The sequence below is a fragment of the Hydra viridissima genome, unplaced genomic scaffold (genome assembly GCF_058129835.1).
Source record: "Hydra viridissima isolate aposymbiotic clone 2 unplaced genomic scaffold, HvirCarnegie_v1 scaffold_2, whole genome shotgun sequence".
Classification (NCBI taxonomy): Eukaryota; Metazoa; Cnidaria; class Hydrozoa; order Anthoathecata; family Hydridae; genus Hydra; species Hydra viridissima.
Window position 1 is genome coordinate 26,501,025 of NW_028324301.1, and position 27,570 is coordinate 26,528,594.

General features: G+C 34.1%; 1 protein-coding gene and 2 long non-coding RNA genes across 5 annotated transcripts in view; 1 reads left to right on the plus strand and 2 right to left on the minus strand.

Annotated features, from left to right (window-relative positions):
• Positions 1 to 27,570, minus strand: part of LOC149892638 (uncharacterized) — a 321,349-nt gene that overhangs the window by 257,932 nt on the left and 35,847 nt on the right. The gene's annotated exons all lie outside the window — the stretch shown is intronic.
• On the plus strand, positions 9,102 to 13,167 carry LOC149892653 (uncharacterized). Its single transcript, XR_016450165.1, has 2 exons — positions 9,102 to 9,198; positions 10,006 to 13,167. It is a non-coding gene; the product is annotated as an uncharacterized LOC149892653 (long non-coding RNA).
• On the minus strand, positions 9,846 to 17,132 carry LOC149892654 (uncharacterized). Of its 2 annotated transcripts, XM_090080048.1 has the most exons (5): positions 17,060 to 17,132; positions 10,987 to 13,806; positions 10,688 to 10,753; positions 10,372 to 10,428; positions 9,846 to 10,213 (listed from the first exon to the last, which is right to left on the minus strand). In XM_090080048.1, the coding sequence occupies exons 2-5, from the start codon at positions 13,775 to 13,777 to the stop codon at positions 9,894 to 9,896; spliced, it is 3,234 nt and encodes a 1,077-aa protein (XP_089936174.1). In that variant the 5' UTR covers positions 13,778 to 13,806; positions 17,060 to 17,132; the 3' UTR covers positions 9,846 to 9,893. The 2 variants fall into 2 exon arrangements, with proteins under 2 accessions (XP_089936174.1, XP_089936175.1); XM_090080049.1 differs by lacking the exon at positions 17,060 to 17,132 and having other exon boundaries at positions 10,987 to 14,529.

Sequence of the window (27,570 nt, forward strand, 5' to 3'; positions counted from 1 at the left end):
AAAAGTTGAAAACTAAGTTTTTTAAATGAACTGCACCGAAAAAACTTTACGACAGTTTAGCTGGTTAAAAACGCAGAGGAAAATATTTTATAAAATTTAAGCGTTCTAAAGATGTCCATTTTTGTTTTTGTTTTTTTTATTTTGGTTTGTTTCTGGCTTGTTTCTTTCTTTAAATTCTAGCGATCGAGCATATTTGAACGGTTTCATCAACCTGTCGGCGCACGTGCTCGAGAGCTAGAACTTTGATTGCTTTTGTTGTTGAGAATTGAGAATGTCCGAGCAGGTTTTTTTATCGATTTCATCGCTTGTGGCGAGGCAAAAATCAAAACGCTTTTTGGACGAAAGAAAAGAGATTAAAAGGAAAAAAGAGAAGAAAAAAAAAACAAAAAAATAGGTTATGTGTTATGAACATTTATTTTCTCACGCGATGACGTCTAGTTTTGTTAGAGTAATTAAAATATGGTATCAAGTTTGTAATTTCTATCTTATTTTTAGTTACGGATAATTGCCAATTATGTCACGTTTAGTATACACAACGCTGTTTTCTTAATAGCAATATGATACAAACAAGTTATAAAAAAAAAAGCGTTCGCTCGATCTTCCTTAGTCAGTTGAACAAAAAGAAATTTTCACAACATATGATTGATTTGGTTGTCCTAGCAAGCTGTTTTAGCAAACGACTAGAGGTTGCAACTGTTGTTCATTGAAAACGAAAAATCTAGCGTCAGCAAGAAATTTTTGAATACATAATGTACACAAAAGTGGCACTTACAAATGAAAATGTAAAAAAAAACTGTTTACCTTGATGCCAGACTCGCAGAGATGTTGTCGCTCGTTGCTATCGACTGCGAACAGCTTTGTTGTTTTTCGAAGTGCCTCTTCATTCTACTTATAGCCGAAGTTTTGGCTTCGAAAAAAAATACGAACGTCGTTAAGCTCAACGAGCTGCTTTAATTGTTGTTCGTGCGAAAACGAAATGCTTAAAACGGATAAAAGTGTTGGCGTAATTACACTTTTCGACCGCGATGCAGTTTGTCAACTCTAGCGTACTTTTTTGGCTCGTGGAGCAAAAGCCTCATGATAATAGCAAAGGCTTAAAATGTCTTAACATGTCAGCAAAGGCTTAATATGCTTAATAAACTGTGGTTAAGCTTTTGCGGTGCAGTTCATTTACAACTTAATTTGCAACTTGCTGGCACAAGCAAACGTTTATGACTTCTCGTTTAAGACAGTTGAGCGAAATCAGTCGACTCACTCATTCTCCCTTTTCTGTTTTGTTTTTGTTTTGTTTTTTTGTTTTTGTTTTTGTTTTTGTTTGTTTTTTTTTTTTCTTTGTTTGTCTTTTGTTTAAAATGTAAAAAACTCGAAAGGAAAGTTGTTGCTTTGTTTGCTTATTGAAAGTTTTCGCCAGTTGCAAGACTTAGTTTTGTTTTTGTTTACTTATTAAAATATCGAGGAAAATATTTGAGGACATCGCATTCTAATGGTGCCTTTATAACAACATCTAACGATTTAACGTTTAATGTTGTGCTCAAAAAAAAAATTCCTTTTATATCTCTCAATGGTCTCCAACGATAAAACTGCCGACCAATCGCAACGATTAAACAGCCAACCAATGGCAGCTCAATGGTCTCCAAACAAGAGACTGCCGACCAATGGCAGCTCAGTGGTTTGAGAAGTGAGATCATTCGATTTCCTTTTATTATCTCCAGTTTGAACTAGTGCTTGGCTTGTGGTGCAGAAACTAAAACTTCCCGTTTTTGTATTTTGTTTTGAATTTCTTTGCTTTGAGCTTTTTAATCGATCGATAGCTTTAGGAGAAAAGAAGAAACCCCTCTGACGAAGTCTTGGCTTTTTTAAAAACGCTCAAATTTTGGCAAACAAATCTCATACGAAACGCTACTTTGATGTCAAGCTTTCGTTACTCCCTACTCCCTTCTAGCGGAGGGCGGCAAAAAGGTGTTGCATCCTAGAGCTAAAAGTGAGGAGGGAAGCAAGTTTTTTTTTCGTTTTGTTTGCTTTTTTATGTTTTTTGTTTTTTTGAGGGGGGAGAGTTAGAGGGTAAGGGGGTTAGGATTAGAGGGGGTTGGGGTTACGGTTTGGAAACCTGGGGACGAGGATATCAAGCAGGAGTTTAGTGTTAAGGTTAAAGGGCCCACGAGGGGCGTCCTTCAATTGTAAAATGCCTTTAGACGCACGTGTCTAGTCGTCTCGTTGCATCGACCTAGAGGAGTTCTCCGAAAGGTCTTGCGCTTTGGGCTCGGGCAAACGGCCTGCATCCATTGTAAACACGGTCTCTGCCGTTAGAAAATCGTTAACCAGGCTTTTGTGAGCTTTAACAACCATCCCTTTGAGTTTAAAACGAACGTTTCCCCAAAAGCCATTCGAGATGGAGGTACTCACGGAGGTTTGTTACGGTAACAACCCTGTGGTTTGCCATCTTCTTTCTTTCCGCAGCGTCGCAAACGCATCGGCCGGTCTCTTAGGTGACGAAAAAACGTCTGATCTCTCGACTGGAATGCTTAACGTACTAAGATTAGTAGAGTTAGTACTAAGAGTTGCATCTGGCCGCCGTAATTTTCTTCGATGATGTCTTGAAAATTTCGTGACGTCGTTTTCAAACCTCTAGGGTCGATTTTAACCTTCGACCTTAAAGTCGATTTTAGCCTTCGGTGTGGCTCTGTACAACTTTTGCGGTGAAAAAGCTTGCGCGGAGTCTACAGTTGTATTTAGCCGACAGACGCTGGCAACGCAGAAACAGAATGACTCTTGGGCGGCGCAAACCGAGCGTTCAGCAAATTTCTAGCATTTTACGTCAAAGCGGACAATCTGCACGACAAATAAAGCTAACTTTCTCGTTGCAACAGTTAGTCACTGGATCGTTGGACGAGTGTGTACAGCTGTTTTGCGTCGAAAGCCGACCGGTGGTCGGATGCGACTCTTCTTTTCATTCGAAAATCAGAACCTGGCCATCAGTCGTGTATCACCATCGAATGCTTAATGTAGTGATTTCTCGAAACGACAAAAGCTTGTAAAACAAACAGCTTCGCTGTACTGTTGCCTAATATGTTAACGGATGGCCAGGAACAACCTTGGTCTGTAATGAATGAGTTCGTTTTTCCATTCGAGGCACTAATTACTGCAGTTTTAAAAGTCACCTAAAGTATAAGCTCATCTCTCCATTCAAGAAAAACAAGCATCAGAGTTTCGGAAAGTTTGCATGCACGACACCACCATCGATGATACTTAAACAAACAGAAAATGAATTGCAAAACAGAACCACTGAATTGCAAAACATAACAACGGACAGCTTGTAAAATGCATGGTGATGAGCTTCTTCAATCCAATCAAGGAACCAAGCATCACAGTTTCGGCAATGGTGCATGTGCAAATCAGCAAACTGTGATACTTAATCAAACAACTTCACTGTTTTGCTTAGTTTAAGAACGGATGGCTAAGAACAACCTCGTTAGTGAGTATGAAGTCATCTCTTCATTCCAGGAATTAATAATAATCAGAGTTTTAGAAGTCTCTTACGTGCGATACTACTATCAACGGTACTTAATCAAACAGCCTCTCAGAATGGCCTAGTTTGAGAACGGAAGGCTAGGAACAACCTTAGTAGTGAGTCATCAGTTCAACTTTTCATTCAAGGAATTAAGCATCTAAAATCTGAAAAATAAAAAGAAGAGCTCTTTGTTAGAAGTTCTTATTTTTATTTTTCCTCAACTTCTATTTCTTTTCTTTTTTTACTTTTTTTTTTTTAATGATAGTTTTTCTTTTTTTTTATCTATTTTGTTCGTTTAAATTAATACAACAGGCGTTTTAGGTCGTTTCTGTAACATTATTTAACACTTTAAATTGTAATAAATATTTGAACAGAAGAAAATCCCTTTCGTAACGTTAAAATGTCATAAGAACATTTCATCTTTACCAAATACGCTTGTAAAAATAGTTTCACTTTTAAAGTTTGTTGTATATGTCTTTTAATTTAGTGAATCGCAATTTGGATTTTCTTAGGCGCACATCTACTTTAGTTGCTTTTTCTTAAAGAAAGGTCACCAGAGTTTTCTTACACAGCCCCTGCAGCATAATCTTTAACAAAATACTCTTTTGAAAAGTTTTACATTGAAATAAACAAAAGCCATTTGCGTAAGTAGAGATAACTTAGAGAATAAAAAGTGCATAAACGCCTCGCTACTTTGATGAAGAAGAAACGGATGACTAAATGCAACTTTTTAATTTCGTGTGCTATCTCTTTCGATTAAGGTACTTTTTGAATATTTTTTCAAAGAAATGTTAGCGTAGTTTTCCTTTTTTAAATTTAAATCATGTTTAAAGGTAGTTTTTGAATGTTTTTTCAAAGAAATGTTAGCGTAGTTTTCATCTATTAAATTTAAATCATGTTTAAAGGTAGTTTTTGAATGTTTTTTCAAAGAAATGTTAGCGTAGTTTTCATCTATTAAATCTAAATCATGTTTAAAGGTAGTTTTCGAATATTTTTTCAAAGAATTGTTAGCGTAGTTTTCCTCTTTTAGATCTAGCTTATGTTTAAGGTAGTTTTTGAGTATTTTTTCAAAGAAAAGTTAGCGTAGTTTTCCTCTTTTAGATCTAGCTTATGTTTAAGGTAGTTTTTGAGTATTTTTTCAAAGAAAAGTTAGCGTAGTTTTCCTCTTTTAGATCTAGCTTATGTTTAAGGTAGTTTTTAAATATTTTTTTAAAGAAAAGTTAGCATAGTTTTCCTCTTTTGGATATAGCTTATGTTTAAGGTAGTTTTTAAATATTTTTTTTAAAGAAAAGTTAGCGTAGTTTTCCTCCTTTAGATCTAGCTTATAATTCAGGTAGTTTTTGAATATTTTTTCAAATAAAAATTAGCAAAGTATAGTTTATTTAGCATGACATCACAAAATACTAAACTCAAAAAGGCAAGATAAAGTATAAGATAAACGTAAAATAAGATATAGATGAAACAAATGTTAGGCTGCATAAAATCAAAAACTGCATTGCCTATCATAAACACAAATGTCTAGTGAGAGCTTTTAAAGGTCGTTCTTTTCGTCTTTTAATTTGGTGAATCGCGATTTGAATTTTCTAAGGCGCACATGTCTTTCAGTTGCTTTTTTCTTAAGGAAAGGTCGCCAGAGTTTTTTTACGCAGCTCCTGCAGCATAATCTTTAACAAAATACTCTTTTGTATATCATTACATAGAAATAAACAAAAACCATATGCGTAAACAGAGATAAATTAGAACGCAAAAGTGCATAAAAAGCCTCGCTACTTTGCTATAGAAGAAGTGGATGACTAGATACAACTTTGTAAATTCGTGCACTACCTCAATGGATTAAGGTATTTTTCGAAAGTTTTTTAAAAGCATAAATAGCGTAGTCTTCCTCTTTTAAATCTAGCTTATGTCTAAGGCAGTTTTTGAATAGATTTTCAAAGAAAGGTTAGCGTACTTTTCCACTTTTAAGTTTAGCTTATGTAGCTTGACAAAACAACACACAAAAAGACAAGATAAAGTATCAGATAAACGTAAAATAAAATATAAATGAAACTAAAGTTAGGCTGCATAAAAAACAAACAACTTAATAATCTACTAGACATGTTTAAGTTGAATTAAGTAAAGTCCTTTGCGCAAATTTGGGTAAATAAGAGAGTAAAAATCCATAAAAAGAAGAAGTGGATGAGTAGATACAATTTTTTAAATTTGTGTGCTATCTCTATTGAATAAGGTAGTTTTCGAGAGTTTTTTCAAAGCAAAATTAGCGTAGTGTTCCTCTTTTAAATCTAGATTATCTCAAAAATAGATTTCGAATAGTTTTTCAAAGAAAGGTTAGCGCAGCTTTCCTCTTTTAACATTAGCTTATGTAGCTTGACATCACAGAACACAAAAAGATAAAATAAAATATAAGACAAACGTAAAATGAAAAATAGATGTAGCTAAAGTTAGGCAGCATAAAAAACCAACAACATAATAATCTACTAGGCATGTTTAAATTGAATTAAATAAAATCCTTTGCGCAAAAATAGGTATGTTAGAGAGTAAAAGCGCATAGAAAGCCTCGCTACTTTGCTGTGAAAGAAGTGGATGACTAGATACAACTTTTTAAAATCCTGTGCTATCTCTATCGATTAAGGTAGTTTTCGAAAGATTTTTCAAAGCAAAAATAGCGTAGTCTTTCTCTTTTAAATCTAGATTATGTCTAAGGTAGTTTTTGAACAGCTTTTCAAAGAAAGGTTAGCGTAGCTTTCCTCTTTTAAGTTTAGCTTATGTAGCTTGACATCACAAAACACAAAATTCAAAAAGACAAAATAAAATATAAGATAAACGTAAAATAAAATATAGATGAAGCTAAAGTTAGACTGCATAAAAAAACAACAACGTAATAACCTACTAGAATCTAATAAAACCCTATGCACAAATGTAGGTATGTTAGAGAGTAAAAGTGCATAAAAAGCCTCGCTACTTTGTTTAAGGTAGTTTTTGAATAGTTTTTCAAAGAAAGCTTAGCGTAGTTTTCCTCTTTAAAGTTTGGCTTATGTAGCTTGACATCACAAAACACAAAACACTAAAAGGAAAGGTAATATAAAAGTTAATCGTAAAATAAAATGTAGGTGAAATAAATGTTAGGCTGCATAAAAGAAAAAAAAAATCGTAACATAATAATCTTCTATATATGTTTGGATTGAATTAAATGAATTCCTTTGCGTAAATATAAGCAAACTAGTGAGAAAAAGTGCATAAAGAGCCTCGCTACTTTGCTGCAGAAGTAGTGGATGACTATATGCAATTTTTTAAAATCGTGTGCTATCTCTATCGATTAAGGTAGTTTTCGAAAGTTTTTTCAAAGTAAAAATAGTGTAGTTTTCCTCTTTTAAATCTAGCTTTTGTCTAGGGTAGTTTATGAATAGATTTTCAAAGAAAGGTTAGCGTAGCATTCCACTTTTAAGTTTAGCTTAAGTTGCTTGGCATCACAAAACTCAAAACTCAAAAAGAAAAGATAAAATATATGATAAACCTAAAACATAATATAGATGAAACTAAAGTTAGGCTGCATAAAAAACCAACAACATAATAATCTACTAGGCATGTTTAAATTGAATTAAATAAAATCCTTTGCGCAAATGTAGGTATGTTAGAGAGTAAAAGTGCATGAAAAGCCTCGCTACTTTGTTAAAGGTAGTTTTTGAATAGTTTTTCAAAGCAAGTTTAGCGTAGTTTTCCTCTTTTATGTTTAGACTATGTAGCTTGACATCACAGAACACAAAGCTCAAAAAGGCAAGATAAAATATAAGTTAATCGTAAAATATAGATGTAACAAAGTTTAGACTGCATAAAAAACCAACAACATAATAATCTACTAGGCATGTTTAAGTTGAATTAAATAATGTCCTTTGCGCAAATATAGGAAAGTTAGAGTAAAAATCCATAAAAAGCCTCGATACTTTGCTGAAGAAGAAGATGACTATATGCAACTTTTTAAAATTGTGAGCTATCTATATCGATTTAGGTCCTTTTTGAGTACTTTTTCAAAGAAAAGTTAGCGCAGTTTTCCCCTTTTAAGATTAGATTATGAAGCTTGACATAACAAAACACAAAACTAACAAAGGCAAGATAAAATATAAGGTAAACGCAATATAATGTATAGATGAAACTAAAGTTAGGCTGCATAAAACAAACGGGTAACAATACTCTTCTATGTATGTTTACATTGAGTTAAATAAAATCCTTTGCGCAAATATAGGTATGTTAGAGAATAAAAGTGCATAAAAAGCCTCAGTACTTTGCTGTAGAAGAAGTGGATGAGTAGATACAATTTTTTAAATTTGTGTGCTATCTCTATCGAATAAGTTAGTTTTCGAGAGTTTTTTCAAAGCAAAATTAGCGTAGTGTTCCTCTTTTAAATCTAGATTATCTCAAAAATAGATTTCGAATAGTTTTTCAAAGAAAGGTTAGCGCAGCTTTCCTCTTTTAACATTAGCTTATGTAGCTTGACATCACAGAACACAAAAAGATAAAATAAAATATAAGACAAACGTAAAATGAAAAATAGATGTAGCTAAAGTTAGGCTGCATAAAAAACCAACAACATAATAATCTACTAGGCATGTTTAAATTGAATTAAATAAAATCCTTTGCGCAAAAATAGGTATGTTAGAGAGTAAAAGCGCATAAAAAGCCTCGCTACTTTGTTAAAGGTAGTTTTTGAATAGTTTTTCAAAGACAGGTTAGCGTAAATTTCCTCTTTAAAGTTTAGCTTATGTAGCTTGACATCACAAAATATAAAACTCAAAAAGACAAGATAAAATATAAGATAAACGCAAAATAAAATATAGATGAAACTAAAGTTAGGCTGCATACAAAACCAACAACATAATATTCTACTAGTTATGTTTAAATTGAATTAAATAAAATCCTTTACGCAAATATAGGTAAGTTAGAGAGTAAAAGTGCATAAAAAGCTTTACTTTGCTGAAGAAGAAGATGAATAGATGCAACTTTTTAAATTCGTGAGCTATCTCTATCGGTGTAAGGTAGTTTTTGAACAATTTTTCAAAGAAAAGTTAGCCTAGTTTTCTTCTTTTAAGTTTAAATTATGTAGCTTGACATCACAAAATACAAAACTCAAAAAGACAAGATAAAATATAAGATAAACGCAAAATAAAATATAGATGAAACTAAAGTTAGGCTGCATACAAAACCAACAACATAATATTCTACTAGAAAAGTTAGCCTAGTTTCCTTCTTTTAAGTTTAGATTATGTAGCTTGACATCACAAAACACAAAAAGGCAAGATAAAATACAAGGTAAACGTAAAATAAAATAGAAGTCAAACAAAAGTTAGGTTGCATAAATACAAAAACTGCATTGCCAAAAATAGAATTTGTTGTCTAGAAAGACCTTTTAAACTTTGTTTCTTTCGTTTTTTGACTTAGTGAATCGCGATCTGGTTTTTCTTAGGCGCGCTTGTTTCTTAGTTGTTTTTTTTGTAAAGAAACTTTATTCAGACGTTTTTTTTTACGCAACTCCTTTAACATTATTTTTAACAAAGTATTCTTTTATACGTGTTTACATTGAAATAAAACCCTTTGCGTAAATAGAGATAAATTAGAGAGCAAAAGTACATAAAAAGCCTCGCTACTTTGCAGAAGAAGAATTGGATGGCAAGATTCGTGTGCTTTCTCTTTCGTTTAAGGTACTTCTTGAATATTTTTTCAAAGAAAAGTTAGCGTAGTTTTCCCCTTTTAAGTTTAGCTTACGCAGCTTGACATCACAAAACGCAAAAACCAATAAGGCATGATAAAATACAAGATAAACGTAAAATAAAATAGAAGTGAAACAAAAGTTAGACTGCATAAAAACAAAAAAAAAAAAAAAAACATAATATACTTCTATGTATGTTTACATTGATCTAAACAAAATCCTTTGTGTAAAGATATGAAAAAATAGAGAGTAAGAGTTCATAAAAAAGCCTCGCTATTTTGCTGAAGAAGAAATGGATGTCTAGATCTTTTAAAATAAGGAACTTTTTGATTTCTTTTTCCGAAAAATGGTTGGAGCAGTTTTCCTTTTTTAAATTTCACTTATGCAGTTTAACATCACAGGAAATATTATTTTGCTTTTTAACAAACTCTTAAAAACATCAGAAGTAATTCTAAATGCAACTCTATTAAAAGTTTTCACAGAATAACAAAACGACTTCTTTTTTTTTTTTTTAAAGATAAAAAAAAGTTTGAACTATCTTTAAATAAGAAATGTGAGAACAGTTTAACAGAACTTCTTGTTTATTATGTCTTTAGCGAAACAGATAAAAATATTTGCAAAAGCATAGATAAAACAAACTACACAAAAGGCCCATCTTTATTGCCAAACTGAACAAACTTATCTAAACTACATAAATGGTTTCACGATATTGCCATATTGAACAAACTTTTCTAAACTACCCTCTTTTTGAATTTTTAGCTTCATGTTTTTAATTTTGTCTTTAATATGGCTTTGGTAGGAGTACTTTTGCAAGACATGAATGAGCTTGTCACTGCTATGATTTGCCAAGATGCCAAGGTAATCTTTGTACGAGCAACTTGAGCTTACATCTGTAAACACGTCTTGCAAGATGTATGCCAACACCAAAGCTGCACATCGTGGAAAACTTCTGGTGTTGAACCATTCGTTGTGGCCAGGGCAAGCATTCAGCTCTTCAACTATTTCATCTAAAATTTTACAAACTCAAGTCATAACACAAAGTGATTAAATCAAATATTCATTTGGTTCTGAAGTAAGACAAGATTTATTCTGTTTTTTTATTTATTTTTTTTTTGTTGACCTTATTGTTTGCACTGATAGCAATAACTGGTTTTTGAAAGATTACCTAAATGGCATTGGCTAACTTCTGCTTTGTTTTCCTTTGTTCTTGGCTGAGTTGATCCTGAAATAAAATAAAACCATGTTCATTTTTCTAATTCATAAAAACCATCAACAGTTTCTAAGTGTTAGAGATGATAACAAGCTGTGCATGATTTCTAACGGTGATGTTTCTAACTTCATCATTAGAAATCGGGTAGACACAACTTTCTAAAAGTGCACTTAGCAATGATGGCTAGTTTTTGTTAACAGTTAACCATCTGAAATTGTGCAAGAAGAGGTTTGTGTTTATATATCTTTGTATAAATTAGGTTTTACATTACCGATGAGTTCTTGAGTGAAAGATGGCATTTCCAACTTGATTTTTTTTCTTCTTGGATCTTTTACTTCTAAAACATAATCAGTTTTAGTATCATTCACTTGTATAAACATTTAAGCAATCACAGAATTAGTCCTGCAACAAATACATACACACTTCTGTGTTGTTTTTTTGTTTTGTTTTGTTTTTTTTACAGCTCTAACAATAACAATAGGGCAAGGAGTTGATTTGGGCATTTTCATTTTTTGAAAGCGTGTTGAGATTTGCATAAAAATCAAAAATCAAAAATCAAAAAGAATTTACCTCTGGATGTAGAGGCAAGACTTTGGCTAAATAGGCTACCAACAGATTGAACAGCATAAGGTGAGAGCTGCTTTGCAAGAACAGTACCAGCCTGTTGGACAGGAACAGCTGAAACTGGATCAGATGAAAGAAACAAACTGGGTTTGGCCAATGTTTGCTGAAAAGCAACAAGGCTAGGAGTCAGAGGAACAGAAAAGACCTCTTTTGAAGGACAGAAAGCGACTTGCTGAGAAGGAGAAGCAGAAACAGGTTTGGCAACCACTTGCTCATTAAAGTAAACTGGAGAAAGTTTTGCATGGTGTTCAATAAAATCCGGTTCATCAGGAAATAATGTTAATGCAAGAGGAGAACAAGCTGTGCCAACAGGAACAGCTAGAGTCTGATCTACATCCATACAAACAGCTTGTTCGTTAGGAACTAGTTGTGCAAGAGCAGGGGATAGTTCAAGAACTGGACCAGCGATTGTTTGTTCAGATGGAACAGACGAAACAGGAGTTGAGGTAGGTTCACACAAGAAATCTACGGCATGGTCGTTGCTATCCTCTAAAGGAACATTGTTTTCTACAGCTGGAGAAAACGGAACCACTGTGGTACAGCTGAAAGTAGCAGCACATTCTTCAGAGTCAGAACCGGAGTCTAAATCTTCCTCAAAGATGTCCTCAACCTCATGAAAACCGTACTCCTCTGCATTAGTTTGGAGCCAGTCCATCACATCCTTCTCCTTCTTTGGTGGTCTCTCAGACTTTTCAACAGTCAAAGACTCTATGACTCCGAAGGACTGTCCGATGCCCAGGGCAAAGCGCAACTCCTCTGCAGCGTTCCACTGGGACACATAAAAGCTATCCATTGTGTTCCTGCTGTGCTTCATGTAGAGTGTAGCAAACCGCTCGCGATCTTCTTTGCTGTTGTTGGCAAAGTAAGTGGCTATCGAACCGCGAATGCAAGTGGGAGTAAGACGCTTCATGGGAATGTTTACTTGGCTTTTTCTGAAGCAGGACGTCAGGCAAGAGGAGATAGCAGAGGAACCCATCTGGTAAACAGGCACTCTAGTTGCACCGAGTGTCACACATTCGTCTTTGTTGGGTCTCATCGATGGAAAAAGGGGCCTGTAGCAGTCGCTCAACTCCAAAACAGTCTTGGTGTCTGCAGCCATGTAGTGAGAGTCGTTGACAAGAAGGTCTCTGTATCTCAGCAAATAAATATCGATCAACACTTTCAAGTCGTTCGGCACTAGAATGTTTTTGGCTCCGTACTTGTATGCTGTTTTGTAGCGCTCTTGCACAATGCAATATCCACACTCACTCTTCTCAGCAGCCATGTAGTCTCTAATGTTTAAAAGAGCAATGTTAGATTTTCTTAAACTGTTAATTACAGTGACAGAGAGCAGAAGATGGTTTCGTAGAGACACAGCATTGTCTCTAGTCGGTGTAAGAGACGGCTTTCTAATCGATTCCACTAACTGTCTTACGTATGCAGACTTGCCATATTCGTTCAGCAAACTGACATTGATGATGTTGATGCATTTTTTGCTTTTCACAAGGCTCCTCCTCAAAGAACGAAAGGGCCTCAGCACTTTTTGTAACTCCTCCACCTTGCAGCGCAAACGTCGGATGGCCTCATGAGAAAGTCCGAAATAGACATTCCTGGCTTCACTGAAACGAAACAGGAGACAAAGGTAGACAAGGCGGTTGTACAACGTGTGACAAGACATGGCTTTTGTTTGGTCAAGTTCACTCAGCTTGGAATTGAGCTGAATGTTTTTAAAGTGCATGGAAAAGTATCTATCCTCCAAAACGTTGGAATTGGTGAGAGCGTTCGGGTGCAGCGTCAGCGTGCTGTCACAACATGTCAATATTTCAACAACTGCATTTTTGTAGATCTTTGCTTGTGACAAAGTGTTGTTGTTGGCTACCACAAGCCACTTTTCAAAATCTCTGAAGAGCTCATCTGCTGACTGGTAATAAAAGTGAAAAGCATCTTTGTCCAGCTGAAACAAGAGTCTCTTATCTTCTGTCAAGACGGAGGAGTTGGAAACCAAGTGCTTTAAGGAATTAAAATCAGAGTCTAGGACGGATTCGGTGTTCAGCTCTTTGTTTTCTACAGAGGTGCAGTGGTTTGCAGAAGGAGCCTCGGACGAACCAGCAACTGATGAGGGCAAGCTTAAAAGAGGATCAGAGGAAAGAACCGGAGAAGAAAAAGAGGAGGAAGGCCCAGGAGCAGAGGATGCAGAGCCTGATGCAGACGCTTGTTCAGCTACTGGCTTAATACCAAAGAAGGCAGGTCGAATAAATTGAGGGACATAGAGCTTGTCGTTGTCGTATCGCTTTGCCTCTGCAATCTTTTGTTTGATCGTCTTGGAATCGTAGAAATGAGTCTCTTTCAAGTGTATGTCCAGTCGGTCGTAATACTTCCAACATTGCAAACAGGGGTAAGGTTTTGGACAGCCGGACTTGCGTTCGAGACGAGCATGCTGAAACTTCCTGACCATTGCAGAGTAAAAGATGGAAGCTTCATCCAAAGTCCAAGAATGATCTTTTTTAGTCAAGTGTCTTTTAATGCTTGTGGAGGAATGTTTGCACAAAGGCATCGGACAGCTAACAGCGTACCTCTTCTTGGTACCATAGAAAGGTACAACCCTGTTTACGGAGCCACACGCTGCAACTAATGCGGCCCTGACTTTGTTTTTGAGCTTTAAGTCTCTCTGTTCTTGTGACTGCCTTCTTTTCTTTTTTTTCGCTTTAGAGTTCGGAGAAGGGGCAACAACAGTGTTGTTTTCTTGTGAAGAAGACATGTTCAGGTGTTTGTTTGCAACGGTTTATGCTAAAAAAAAGAAGACAGTTAGTGAGAGTGTTTTTCTTCTGCCTGCATCCTGGAATCCTGGAATGTTTACAACTGCAGGGAAGAGCTGTGTTTTTTCGAATCCTCTGCAAAAGAGAAAAAAGAAAGAAAAGAGAGCAACAAGAAGAAACAAAGTTTCCACTAGCAAATGAAAAAGAATGAGAGCAACTAGCATTACATGCATGGTGGCAGCAGTGATTGCTATTATGAGAAGGAGAATGAGAAAAAAAAAAAAAAAAAAGAAACAAATAAATAAAGAGATGGAGTTTGAGAGGATCTCGCAACCATATGACTCAAAGAAAGAAACTGTGTTGAAAAAAGGCAAGAGAGGGCAAATAGAACTTGCTAACAAGGACAAATGACAGACATAACTACAACAGTAACAACTCTCATTGCAAGCATAATAACAACAGCATCAGCATCACTGACTCAGAGAGTGTTGACATAACAAAAAAGAAAACAAAAGTACAAGCCAAGTGGGGGAACATTAACAAACACTCATTGCAACTATAACAACAACAACAACAACAGCAACAGCATCACTGACTCAGAGGGTATTGATAAAAAAAAACAAGCAAAACAAAAACAAACAAAAAAACAAATAAAAAAACAAAACAAGCAAATTGGGTGAACAGTAACAACTCTCATTGCAAGCATAATAACAACAACAGCATCAGCATCAGCATCACTGACTCAGAGAGTGTTGACAAAATAAAATAGACAATAAGCAAGCAAAGTGGGTGAACAGTAACAACTCTCACTGCAAGCATAATAACAACAACAGCATCAGCATCAGCATCACTGACTCAGAGAGTGTTGATAAAATAAAACAGATTATAAACAAACAAAGTGGGTGAACAGTAACAGCTCTCATTGAAAGCATAATAACAACAACAGCATCACTAACTCAGAGGATATATAAAAAAACAAACAAACAAACAAACAAAACAAAAACAAAAAAAAAACAAGCAAAGTGGCTGAACAGTAACAGCTATCATTGCAAGTAAAATAACAACAACAGCATCAGCAACATCATCACTGACTCAGAGAGTGGTGATAAAATAAAACAGATTAAAAAACAAGCAAAGTGGCTAAACAGTAACAACTATAAATACAAGTAAAATGACAAAAGCAGCAACAGCATCACTAACTCGCAGGGTGTTGATAAAAAAAAAAGCAACAAACAAATAAAGCAAGCAAAGTGGGTGAACATTAACACTCATTGCAACTATAATAACACCAACAGCAACAGCATCAGTGACTCAAAGGGTGTTGATAAACAAAAACAAAGGCACAAACAAAACAAGCAGAGTGGGTGAACATTAACAACACTTATTGCAAGCATAATAACAACAACAGCATCAGCATCACTGACTCAGAGAGTGTTGATAAAATAAAATAGATTATAAACATGCCAAGTTTGTGAACATTAACAAACACTCATTGCAACTATAACAACGACTACAGCAACAGCATCACTTACTCAGAGAGTGTTGAGAAAAAAAACAACAAAAAAAACAAAAACAAAACAAAACAGAAAACAGAAGTACAAGCCAAGGGGGGGAACATTAACAAACACTCATTGCAACTATAACAACAACAACAGCAACAGCATCACTTACTCAGAGGATATTGATAAAAAAAACAAACAAACAAACAAACAAAACAAGCAAAGTGGCTGAACAGTAACAGCTATCATTGCAAGTAAAATAACAACAACAGCATCAGCAACATCATCACTGACTCAGAGAGTGGTGATAAAATAAAACAGATTAAAAAACAAGCAAAGTGGCTGAACAGTAACAACTATAAATACAAGTAAAATGACAAAAGCAGCAACAGCATCACTAACTCGCAGGGTGTTGATAAAAAAAAAAAGCAACAAACAAACAAAGCAAGCAAAGTGGGTGAACATTAACACTCATTGCAACTATAATAACACCAACAGCAACAGCATCAGTGACTCAAAGGGTGTTGATAAACAAAAACAAAAGCACAAACAAAACAAGCAAAGTGGGTGAACATTAGCAACACTTATTGCAAGCACAATAACAACAACAGCATCAGCATCACTGACTCAGAGAGTGTTGATAAAACAAAATAGATTATAAACAAGCCAAGTTGGTGAACATTAACAAACACTCATTGCAACTGTAATAAGAACAACAGCAACAGCATCACTGACACAAAGGGTGTTGATAAACAAAAACAAAAACACAAGCAAAGTGGGTGAACATTAACAACACTCATTGCAACTATAACAACAACAACAGCAACAGCATCACTGGCTCAAAGGGTGTTGATAAAATAAAGAAATAAAAACAAAACAAGCAAAGTGGGTGAACAGTAACAACTCCCATTGCAAGCATAATAACGACAACAGCAACAGCAACACCATCACTGACTCAGAGAGTGTTGATAAAATAAAATAGATTATAAACAAGCCAAGTTGGTGAACATTAACAAACACTCATTGCAACTATAACAACGACTACAGCAACAGCATCACTTACTCAGAGAGTGTTGAGAAAAAAAAAACAAAAACAAAAAAAAAAACAAAACAAAACAGAAAACAAAAGTACAAGCCAAGTGGGGGAACATTAACAAACACTCATTGCAACTGTAACAACAACAACAGCAACAGCATCACTTACTCAGAGAGTGTTTATAAATAAAACAAAAAACAAAAACAAGAAACAAAAATACAAGCCAAGTGGGTGATTACTAACAGCGCTAACAGCAGCAACAACAGTGTCTTTAGAAACAACAAACAAGTACAACAGCAACAACTGCTTTTACAGAGTATAACAATAACAACAACATGGCACTAACAACAACAAAAGGGTTGGAATAAAAACCTGTAGGCAAAAGGAGAGCTGCATTCAGACAAGATCGATTACAAAGAGGCTCTTCTTTAGGACAGAGGAGAAACTGCTTTTGAGGGACAGAGGGACTTTTGTTGTTGTGGTTGTTGTTGTTGTTGTGCAGAAACCAACAAACTTTTATTGAACCGAATATAACCGAATATAACCGAAAGTCTTGTTTGCTTCTGTTTTGTGCCATCAAGAAGGGAAAACAAAACATCACAAAACAAACGAAGCAAACGAAACAAACAAACAAACAAACGAACGAAACAAACAAACAAAAAAAAAAAAATTAAAAAAATTAACAAACAAACAAACAAACAAACAAGCAAACAAACAAAAACAAATAAGAAAAACAGAAAACGCAGTACCGAAACCTCGCCATTTTTTATCCTTCCTCAAGCTTTCTCTGGGCGCCAAAGACCGAGAAAGTTGAGCAAACGTGACGTTGAGGGGGGGGAGGGGGGTACTTAAGGACAGCAGACCGACCAATGGCACGCTTAGGAGAGACCCACGTGAATGCTACATTTTCTTTCTATGTACGCTGAATCCGCTCAAAGTCTGGAATTTCCAGCATTCACGTGTCATCACTCCAGCCACCAGATTGGCCCACACTTTGCACACTTTCAAGACTAGAAACTCACTTGTGCTCAATTTGAGCAAAAAAAAAAAAAACTAAGTCTCGCATGGCGACAACTTTTCCAAAAGCAAACAAAGGCAAACGAAGGCAAACGAAGAAAAAACAAAACAAATAAACAAAAACAAAACCGAATAGGGAGAGAGAGAGTGAGTCGACTCATTTCTTTCGACTGCCTTAAACGAGAAGTCTAAAACGTTTAAAAGTTGAAAACTAAGTTTTTTAAATGAACTGCACCGAAAAAACTTTACGACAGTTTAGCTGGTTAAAAACGCAGAGGAAAATATTTTATAAAATTTAAGCGTTCTAAAGATGTCCATTTTTGTTTTTGTTTTTTTTATTTTGGTTTGTTTCTGGCTTGTTTCTTTCTTTAAATTCTAGCGATCGAGCATATTTGAACGGTTTCATCAACCTGTCGGCGCACGTGCTCGAGAGCTAGAACTTTGATTGCTTTTGTTGTTGAGAATTGAGAATGTCCGAGCAGGTTTTTTTATCGATTTCATCGCTTGTGGCGAGGCAAAAATCAAAACGCTTTTTGGACGAAAGAAAAGAGATTAAAAGGAAAAAAGAGAAGAAAAAAAAAACAAAAAAATAGGTTATGTGTTATGAACATTTATTTTCTCACGCGATGACGTCTAGTTTTGTTAGAGTAATTAAAATATGGTATCAAGTTTGTAATTTCTATCTTATTTTTAGTTACGGATAATTGCCAATTATGTCACGTTTAGTATACACAACGCTGTTTTCTTAATAGCAATATGATACAAACAAGTTATAAAAAAAAAGCGTTCGCTCGATCTTCCTTAGTCAGTTGAACAAAAAGAAATTTTCACAACATATGATTGATTTGGTTGTCCTAGCAAGCTGTTTTAGCAAACGACTAGAGGTTGCAACTGTTGTTCATTGAAAACGAAAAATCTAGCGTCAGCAAGAAATTTTTGAATACATAATGTACACAAAAGTGGCACTTACAAATGAAAATGTAAAAAAAAAACTGTTTACCTTGATGCCAGACTCGCAGAGATGTTGTCGCTCGTTGCTATCGACTGCGAACAGCTTTGTTGTTTTTCGAAGTGCCTCTTCATTCTACTTATAGCCGAAGTTTTGGCTTCGAAAAAAAAATACGAACGTCGTTAAGCTCAACGAGCTGCTTTAATTGTTGTTCGTGCGAAAACGAAATGCTTAAAACGGATAAAAGTGTTGGCGTAATTACACTTTTCGACCGCGATGCAGTTTGTCAACTCTAGCGTACTTTTTTGGCTCGTGGAGCAAAAGCCTCATGATAATAGCAAAGGCTTAAAATGTCTTAACATGTCAGCAAAGGCTTAATATGCTTAATAAACTGTGGTTAAGCTTTTGCGGTGCAGTTCATTTACAACTTAATTTGCAACTTGCTGGCACAAGCAAACGTTTATGACTTCTCGTTTAAGACAGTTGAGCGAAATCAGTCGACTCACTCATTCTCCCTTTTCTGTTTTGTTTTTGTTTTGTTTTTTTGTTTTTGTTTTTGTTTTTGTTTGTTTTTTTTTTTTCTTTGTTTGTCTTTTGTTTAAAATGTAAAAAACTCGAAAGGAAAGTTGTTGCTTTGTTTGCTTATTGAAAGTTTTCGCCAGTTGCAAGACTTAGTTTTGTTTTTGTTTACTTATTAAAATATCGAGGAAAATATTTGAGGACATCGCATTCTAATGGTGCCTTTATAACAACATCTAACGATTTAACGTTTAATGTTGTGCTCAAAAAAAAAATTCCTTTTATATCTCTCAATGGTCTCCAACGATAAAACTGCCGACCAATCGCAACGATTAAACAGCCAACCAATGGCAGCTCAATGGTCTCCAAACAAGAGACTGCCGACCAATGGCAGCTCAGTGGTTTGAGAAGTGAGATCATTCGATTTCCTTTTATTATCTCCAGTTTGAACTAGTGCTTGGCTTGTGGTGCAGAAACTAAAACTTCCCGTTTTTGTATTTTGTTTTGAATTTCTTTGCTTTGAGCTTTTTAATCGATCGATAGCTTTAGGAGAAAAGAAGAAACCCCTCTGACGAAGTCTTGGCTTTTTTAAAAACGCTCAAATTTTGGCAAACAAATCTCATACGAAACGCTACTTTGATGTCAAGCTTTCGTTACTCCCTACTCCCTTCTAGCGGAGGGCGGCAAAAAGGTGTTGCATCCTAGAGCTAAAAGTGAGGAGGGAAGCAAGTTTTTTTTTCGTTTTGTTTGCTTTTTTATGTTTTTTGTTTTTTTGAGGGGGGAGAGTTAGAGGGTAAGGGGGTTAGGATTAGAGGGGGTTGGGGTTACGGTTTGGAAACCTGGGGACGAGGATATCAAGCAGGAGTTTAGTGTCCACGAGGGGCGTCCTTCGGTTGTAACGTGCCGCTAGGTGCACGCGTCTAGTAGTTTCGTTGCATCGACCTAGAGGAGTTCTCCGAAAGGTCTTGCGCTTTGGGCTCGGGCAAACGGCCTGCATCCATTGTAAACACGGTCTCTGCCGTTAGAAAATCGTTAACCAGGCTTTTGTGAGCTTTAACAACCATCCCTTTGAGTTTAAAACGAACGTTTCCCCAAAAGCCATTCGAGATGGAGGTACTCACGGAGGTTTGTTACGGTAACAACCCTGTGGTTTGCCATCTTCTTTCTTTCCGCAGCGTCGCAAACGGATCGGCCGGTCTCTTAGGTGACGAAAAAACGTCTGATCTCTCGACTGGAATGCTTAACGTACTAAGATTAGAAGAGTTAGTACTAAGAGTCGCATCTGGCCGCCGTAATTTTCTTCGATGATGTACTTGAAAATTTCGTGACGTCGTTTTCAAAGCTCTAGGGTCGATTTTAACCTTCGACCTTAAAGTCGATTTTAGCCTTCGGTGTGGCTCTGTACAACTTTTGCGGTGAAAAAGCTTGCGCGGAGTCTACAGTTGTATTTAGCCGACAGACGCTGGCAACGCAGAAACAGAATGACTCTTGGGCGGCGCAAACCGAGCGTTCAGCAAATTTCTAGCATTTTACGTCAAAGCGGACAATCTGCACGACAAATAAAGCTAACTTTCTCGTTGCAACAGTTAGTCACTGGATCGTTGGACGAGTGTGTACAGCTGTTTTGCGTCGAAAGCCGACCGGTGGTCGGATGCGACTCTTCTTTTCATTCGAAAATCAGAACCTGGCCATCAGTCGTGTATCACCATCGAATGCTTAATGTAGTGATTTCTCGAAACGACAAAAGCTTGTAAAACAAACAGCTTCGCTGTACTGTTGCCTAATATGTTAACGGATGGCCAGGAACAACCTTGGTCTGTAATGAATGAGTTCGTTTTTCCATTCGAGGCACTAATTACTGCAGTTTTAAAAGTCACCTAAAGTATAAGCTCATCTCTCCATTCAAGAAAAACAAGCATCAGAGTTTCGGAAAGTTTGCATGCACGACACCACCATCGATGATACTTAAACAAACAGAAAATGAATTGCAAAACAGAACCACTGAATTGCAAAACATAACAACGGACAGCTTGTAAAATGCATGGTGATGAGCTTCTTCAATCCAATCAAGGAACCAAGCATCACAGTTTCGGCAATGGTGCATGTGCAAATCAGCAAACTGTGATACTTAATCAAACAACTTCACTGTTTTGCTTAGTTTAAGAACGGATGGCTAAGAACAACCTCGTTAGTGAGTATGAAGTCATCTCTTCATTCCAGGAATTAATAATAATCAGAGTTTTAGAAGTCTCTTACGTGCGATACTACTATCAACGGTACTTAATCAAACAGCCTCTCAGAATGGCCTAGTTTGAGAACGGAAGGCTAGGAACAACCTTAGTAGTGAGTCATCAGTTCAACTTTTCATTCAAGGAATTAAGCATCTAAAATCTGAAAAATAAAAAGAAGAGCTCTTTGTTAGAAGTTCTTATTTTTATTTTTCCTCAACTTCTATTTCTTTTCTTTTTTTACTTTTTTTTTTTTAATGATAGTTTTTCTTTTTTTTTATCTATTTTGTTCGTTTAAATTAATACAACAGGCGTTTTAGGTCGTTTCTGTAACATTATTTAACACTTTAAATTGTAATAAATATTTGAACAGAAGAAAATCCCTTTCGTAACGTTAAAATGTCATAAGAACATTTCATCTTTACCAAATACGCTTGTAAAAATAGTTTCACTTTTAAAGTTTGTTGTATATGTCTTTTAATTTAGTGAATCGCAATTTGGATTTTCTTAGGCGCACATCTACTTTAGTTGCTTTTTCTTAAAGAAAGGTCACCAGAGTTTTCTTACACAGCCCCTGCAGCATAATCTTTAACAAAATACTCTTTTGAAAAGTTTTACATTGAAATAAACAAAAGCCATTTGCGTAAGTAGAGATAACTTAGAGAATAAAAAGTGCATAAACGCCTCGCTACTTTGATGAAGAAGAAACGGATGACTAAATGCAACTTTTTAATTTCGTGTGCTATCTCTTTCGATTAAGGTACTTTTTGAATATTTTTTCAAAGAAATGTTAGCGTAGTTTTCCTTTTTTAAATTTAAATCATGTTTAAAGGTAGTTTTTGAATGTTTTTTCAAAGAAATGTTAGCGTAGTTTTCATCTATTAAATTTAAATCATGTTTAAAGGTAGTTTTTGAATGTTTTTTCAAAGAAATGTTAGCGTAGTTTTCATCTATTAAATCTAAATCATGTTTAAAGGTAGTTTTCGAATATTTTTTCAAAGAATTGTTAGCGTAGTTTTCCTCTTTTAGATCTAGCTTATGTTTAAGGTAGTTTTTGAGTATTTTTTCAAAGAAAAGTTAGCGTAGTTTTCCTCTTTTAGATCTAGCTTATGTTTAAGGTAGTTTTTGAGTATTTTTTCAAAGAAAAGTTAGCGTAGTTTTCCTCTTTTAGATCTAGCTTATGTTTAAGGTAGTTTTTAAATATTTTTTTAAAGAAAAGTTAGCATAGTTTTCCTCTTTTGGATATAGCTTATGTTTAAGGTAGTTTTTAAATATTTTTTTTAAAGAAAAGTTAGCGTAGTTTTCCTCCTTTAGATCTAGCTTATAATTCAGGTAGTTTTTGAATATTTTTTCAAATAAAAATTAGCAAAGTATAGTTTATTTAGCATGACATCACAAAATACTAAACTCAAAAAGGCAAGATAAAGTATAAGATAAACGTAAAATAAGATATAGATGAAACAAATGTTAGGCTGCATAAAATCAAAAACTGCATTGCCTATCATAAACACAAATGTCTAGTGAGAGCTTTTAAAGGTCGTTCTTTTCGTCTTTTAATTTGGTGAATCGCGATTTGAATTTTCTAAGGCGCACATGTCTTTCAGTTGCTTTTTTCTTAAGGAAAGGTCGCCAGAGTTTTTTTACGCAGCTCCTGCAGCATAATCTTTAACAAAATACTCTTTTGTATATCATTACATAGAAATAAACAAAAACCATATGCGTAAACAGAGATAAATTAGAACGCAAAAGTGCATAAAAAGCCTCGCTACTTTGCTATAGAAGAAGTGGATGACTAGATACAACTTTGTAAATTCGTGCACTACCTCAATGGATTAAGGTATTTTTCGAAAGTTTTTTAAAAGCATAAATAGCGTAGTCTTCCTCTTTTAAATCTAGCTTATGTCTAAGGCAGTTTTTGAATAGATTTTCAAAGAAAGGTTAGCGTACTTTTCCACTTTTAAGTTTAGCTTATGTAGCTTGACAAAACAACACACAAAAAGACAAGATAAAGTATCAGATAAACGTAAAATAAAATATAAATGAAACTAAAGTTAGGCTGCATAAAAAACAAACAACTTAATAATCTACTAGACATGTTTAAGTTGAATTAAGTAAAGTCCTTTGCGCAAATTTGGGTAAATAAGAGAGTAAAAATCCATAAAAAGAAGAAGTGGATGAGTAGATACAATTTTTTAAATTTGTGTGCTATCTCTATTGAATAAGGTAGTTTTCGAGAGTTTTTTCAAAGCAAAATTAGCGTAGTGTTCCTCTTTTAAATCTAGATTATCTCAAAAATAGATTTCGAATAGTTTTTCAAAGAAAGGTTAGCGCAGCTTTCCTCTTTTAACATTAGCTTATGTAGCTTGACATCACAGAACACAAAAAGATAAAATAAAATATAAGACAAACGTAAAATGAAAAATAGATGTAGCTAAAGTTAGGCAGCATAAAAAACCAACAACATAATAATCTACTAGGCATGTTTAAATTGAATTAAATAAAATCCTTTGCGCAAAAATAGGTATGTTAGAGAGTAAAAGCGCATAGAAAGCCTCGCTACTTTGCTGTGAAAGAAGTGGATGACTAGATACAACTTTTTAAAATCCTGTGCTATCTCTATCGATTAAGGTAGTTTTCGAAAGATTTTTCAAAGCAAAAATAGCGTAGTCTTTCTCTTTTAAATCTAGATTATGTCTAAGGTAGTTTTTGAACAGCTTTTCAAAGAAAGGTTAGCGTAGCTTTCCTCTTTTAAGTTTAGCTTATGTAGCTTGACATCACAAAACACAAAATTCAAAAAGACAAAATAAAATATAAGATAAACGTAAAATAAAATATAGATGAAGCTAAAGTTAGACTGCATAAAAAAACAACAACGTAATAACCTACTAGAATCTAATAAAACCCTATGCACAAATGTAGGTATGTTAGAGAGTAAAAGTGCATAAAAAGCCTCGCTACTTTGTTTAAGGTAGTTTTTGAATAGTTTTTCAAAGAAAGCTTAGCGTAGTTTTCCTCTTTAAAGTTTGGCTTATGTAGCTTGACATCACAAAACACAAAACACTAAAAGGAAAGGTAATATAAAAGTTAATCGTAAAATAAAATGTAGGTGAAATAAATGTTAGGCTGCATAAAAGAAAAAAAAAATCGTAACATAATAATCTTCTATATATGTTTGGATTGAATTAAATGAATTCCTTTGCGTAAATATAAGCAAACTAGTGAGAAAAAGTGCATAAAGAGCCTCGCTACTTTGCTGCAGAAGTAGTGGATGACTATATGCAATTTTTTAAAATCGTGTGCTATCTCTATCGATTAAGGTAGTTTTCGAAAGTTTTTTCAAAGTAAAAATAGTGTAGTTTTCCTCTTTTAAATCTAGCTTTTGTCTAGGGTAGTTTATGAATAGATTTTCAAAGAAAGGTTAGCGTAGCATTCCACTTTTAAGTTTAGCTTAAGTTGCTTGGCATCACAAAACTCAAAACTCAAAAAGAAAAGATAAAATATATGATAAACCTAAAACATAATATAGATGAAACTAAAGTTAGGCTGCATAAAAAACCAACAACATAATAATCTACTAGGCATGTTTAAATTGAATTAAATAAAATCCTTTGCGCAAATGTAGGTATGTTAGAGAGTAAAAGTGCATGAAAAGCCTCGCTACTTTGTTAAAGGTAGTTTTTGAATAGTTTTTCAAAGCAAGTTTAGCGTAGTTTTCCTCTTTTATGTTTAGACTATGTAGCTTGACATCACAGAACACAAAGCTCAAAAAGGCAAGATAAAATATAAGTTAATCGTAAAATATAGATGTAACAAAGTTTAGACTGCATAAAAAACCAACAACATAATAATCTACTAGGCATGTTTAAGTTGAATTAAATAATGTCCTTTGCGCAAATATAGGAAAGTTAGAGTAAAAATCCATAAAAAGCCTCGATACTTTGCTGAAGAAGAAGATGACTATATGCAACTTTTTAAAATTGTGAGCTATCTATATCGATTTAGGTCCTTTTTGAGTACTTTTTCAAAGAAAAGTTAGCGCAGTTTTCCCCTTTTAAGATTAGATTATGAAGCTTGACATAACAAAACACAAAACTAACAAAGGCAAGATAAAATATAAGGTAAACGCAATATAATGTATAGATGAAACTAAAGTTAGGCTGCATAAAACAAACGGGTAACAATACTCTTCTATGTATGTTTACATTGAGTTAAATAAAATCCTTTGCGCAAATATAGGTATGTTAGAGAATAAAAGTGCATAAAAAGCCTCAGTACTTTGCTGTAGAAGAAGTGGATGAGTAGATACAATTTTTTAAATTTGTGTGCTATCTCTATCGAATAAGTTAGTTTTCGAGAGTTTTTTCAAAGCAAAATTAGCGTAGTGTTCCTCTTTTAAATCTAGATTATCTCAAAAATAGATTTCGAATAGTTTTTTCAAAGAAAGGTTAGCGCAGCTTTCCTCTTTTAACATTAGCTTATGTAGCTTGACATCACAGAACACAAAAAGATAAAATAAAATATAAGACAAACGTAAAATGAAAAATAGATGTAGCTAAAGTTAGGCTGCATAAAAAACCAACAACATAATAATCTACTAGGCATGTTTAAATTGAATTAAATAAAATCCTTTGCGCAAAAATAGGTATGTTAGAGAGTAAAAGCGCATAAAAAGCCTCGCTACTTTGTTAAAGGTAGTTTTTGAATAGTTTTTCAAAGACAGGTTAGCGTAAATTTCCTCTTTAAAGTTTAGCTTATGTAGCTTGACATCACAAAATATAAAACTCAAAAAGACAAGATAAAATATAAGATAAACGCAAAATAAAATATAGATGAAACTAAAGTTAGGCTGCATACAAAACCAACAACATAATATTCTACTAGTTATGTTTAAATTGAATTAAATAAAATCCTTTACGCAAATATAGGTAAGTTAGAGAGTAAAAGTGCATAAAAAGCTTTACTTTGCTGAAGAAGAAGATGAATAGATGCAACTTTTTAAATTCGTGAGCTATCTCTATCGGTGTAAGGTAGTTTTTGAACAATTTTTCAAAGAAAAGTTAGCCTAGTTTTCTTCTTTTAAGTTTAAATTATGTAGCTTGACATCACAAAATACAAAACTCAAAAAGACAAGATAAAATATAAGATAAACGCAAAATAAAATATAGATGAAACTAAAGTTAGGCTGCATACAAAACCAACAACATAATATTCTACTAGAAAAGTTAGCCTAGTTTCCTTCTTTTAAGTTTAGATTATGTAGCTTGACATCACAAAACACAAAAAGGCAAGATAAAATACAAGGTAAACGTAAAATAAAATAGAAGTCAAACAAAAGTTAGGTTGCATAAATACAAAAACTGCATTGCCAAAAATAGAATTTGTTGTCTAGAAAGACCTTTTAAACTTTGTTTCTTTCGTTTTTTGACTTAGTGAATCGCGATCTGGTTTTTCTTAGGCGCGCTTGTTTCTTAGTTGTTTTTTTTGTAAAGAAACTTTATTCAGACGTTTTTTTTTACGCAACTCCTTTAACATTATTTTTAACAAAGTATTCTTTTATACGTGTTTACATTGAAATAAAACCCTTTGCGTAAATAGAGATAAATTAGAGAGCAAAAGTACATAAAAAGCCTCGCTACTTTGCAGAAGAAGAATTGGATGGCAAGATTCGTGTGCTTTCTCTTTCGTTTAAGGTACTTCTTGAATATTTTTTCAAAGAAAAGTTAGCGTAGTTTTCCCCTTTTAAGTTTAGCTTACGCAGCTTGACATCACAAAACGCAAAAACCAATAAGGCATGATAAAATACAAGATAAACGTAAAATAAAATAGAAGTGAAACAAAAGTTAGACTGCATAAAAACAAAAAAAAAAAAAAAAACATAATATACTTCTATGTATGTTTACATTGATCTAAACAAAATCCTTTGTGTAAAGATATGAAAAAATAGAGAGTAAGAGTTCATAAAAAAGCCTCGCTATTTTGCTGAAGAAGAAATGGATGTCTAGATCTTTTAAAATAAGGAACTTTTTGATTTCTTTTTCCGAAAAATGGTTGGAGCAGTTTTCCTTTTTTAAATTTCACTTATGCAGTTTAACATCACAGGAAATATTATTTTGCTTTTTAACAAACTCTTAAAAACATCAGAAGTAATTCTAAATGCAACTCTATTAAAAGTTTTCACAGAATAACAAAACGACTTCTTTTTTTTTTTTTTAAAGATAAAAAAAAGTTTGAACTATCTTTAAATAAGAAATGTGAGAACAGTTTAACAGAACTTCTTGTTTATTATGTCTTTAGCGAAACAGATAAAAATATTTGCAAAAGCATAGATAAAACAAACTACACAAAAGGCCCATCTTTATTGCCAAACTGAACAAACTTATCTAAACTACATAAATGGTTTCACGATATTGCCATATTGAACAAACTTTTCTAAACTACCCTCTTTTTGAATTTTTAGCTTCATGTTTTTAATTTTGTCTTTAATATGGCTTTGGTAGGAGTACTTTTGCAAGACATGAATGAGCTTGTCACTGCTATGATTTGCCAA

Excerpts from the sequence above, each read along its gene's own strand:
- LOC149892654 (XM_090080048.1), bottom strand. The coding sequence starts at position 13,777 with ATGTCTTCTTCACAAGAAAACAACACTGTTGTTGCCCCTTCTCCGAAC. Across the intron at positions 10,754-10,986 it reads TCTTGCCTCTACATCCAGAG|AAGTAAAAGATCCAAGAAGA; the intron begins GTAAATTCTTTT and ends ATTATGTTTTAG. Across the intron at positions 10,214-10,371 it reads AGTTAGCCAATGCCATTTAG|ATGAAATAGTTGAAGAGCTG; the intron begins GTAATCTTTCAA and ends GTAAAATTTTAG.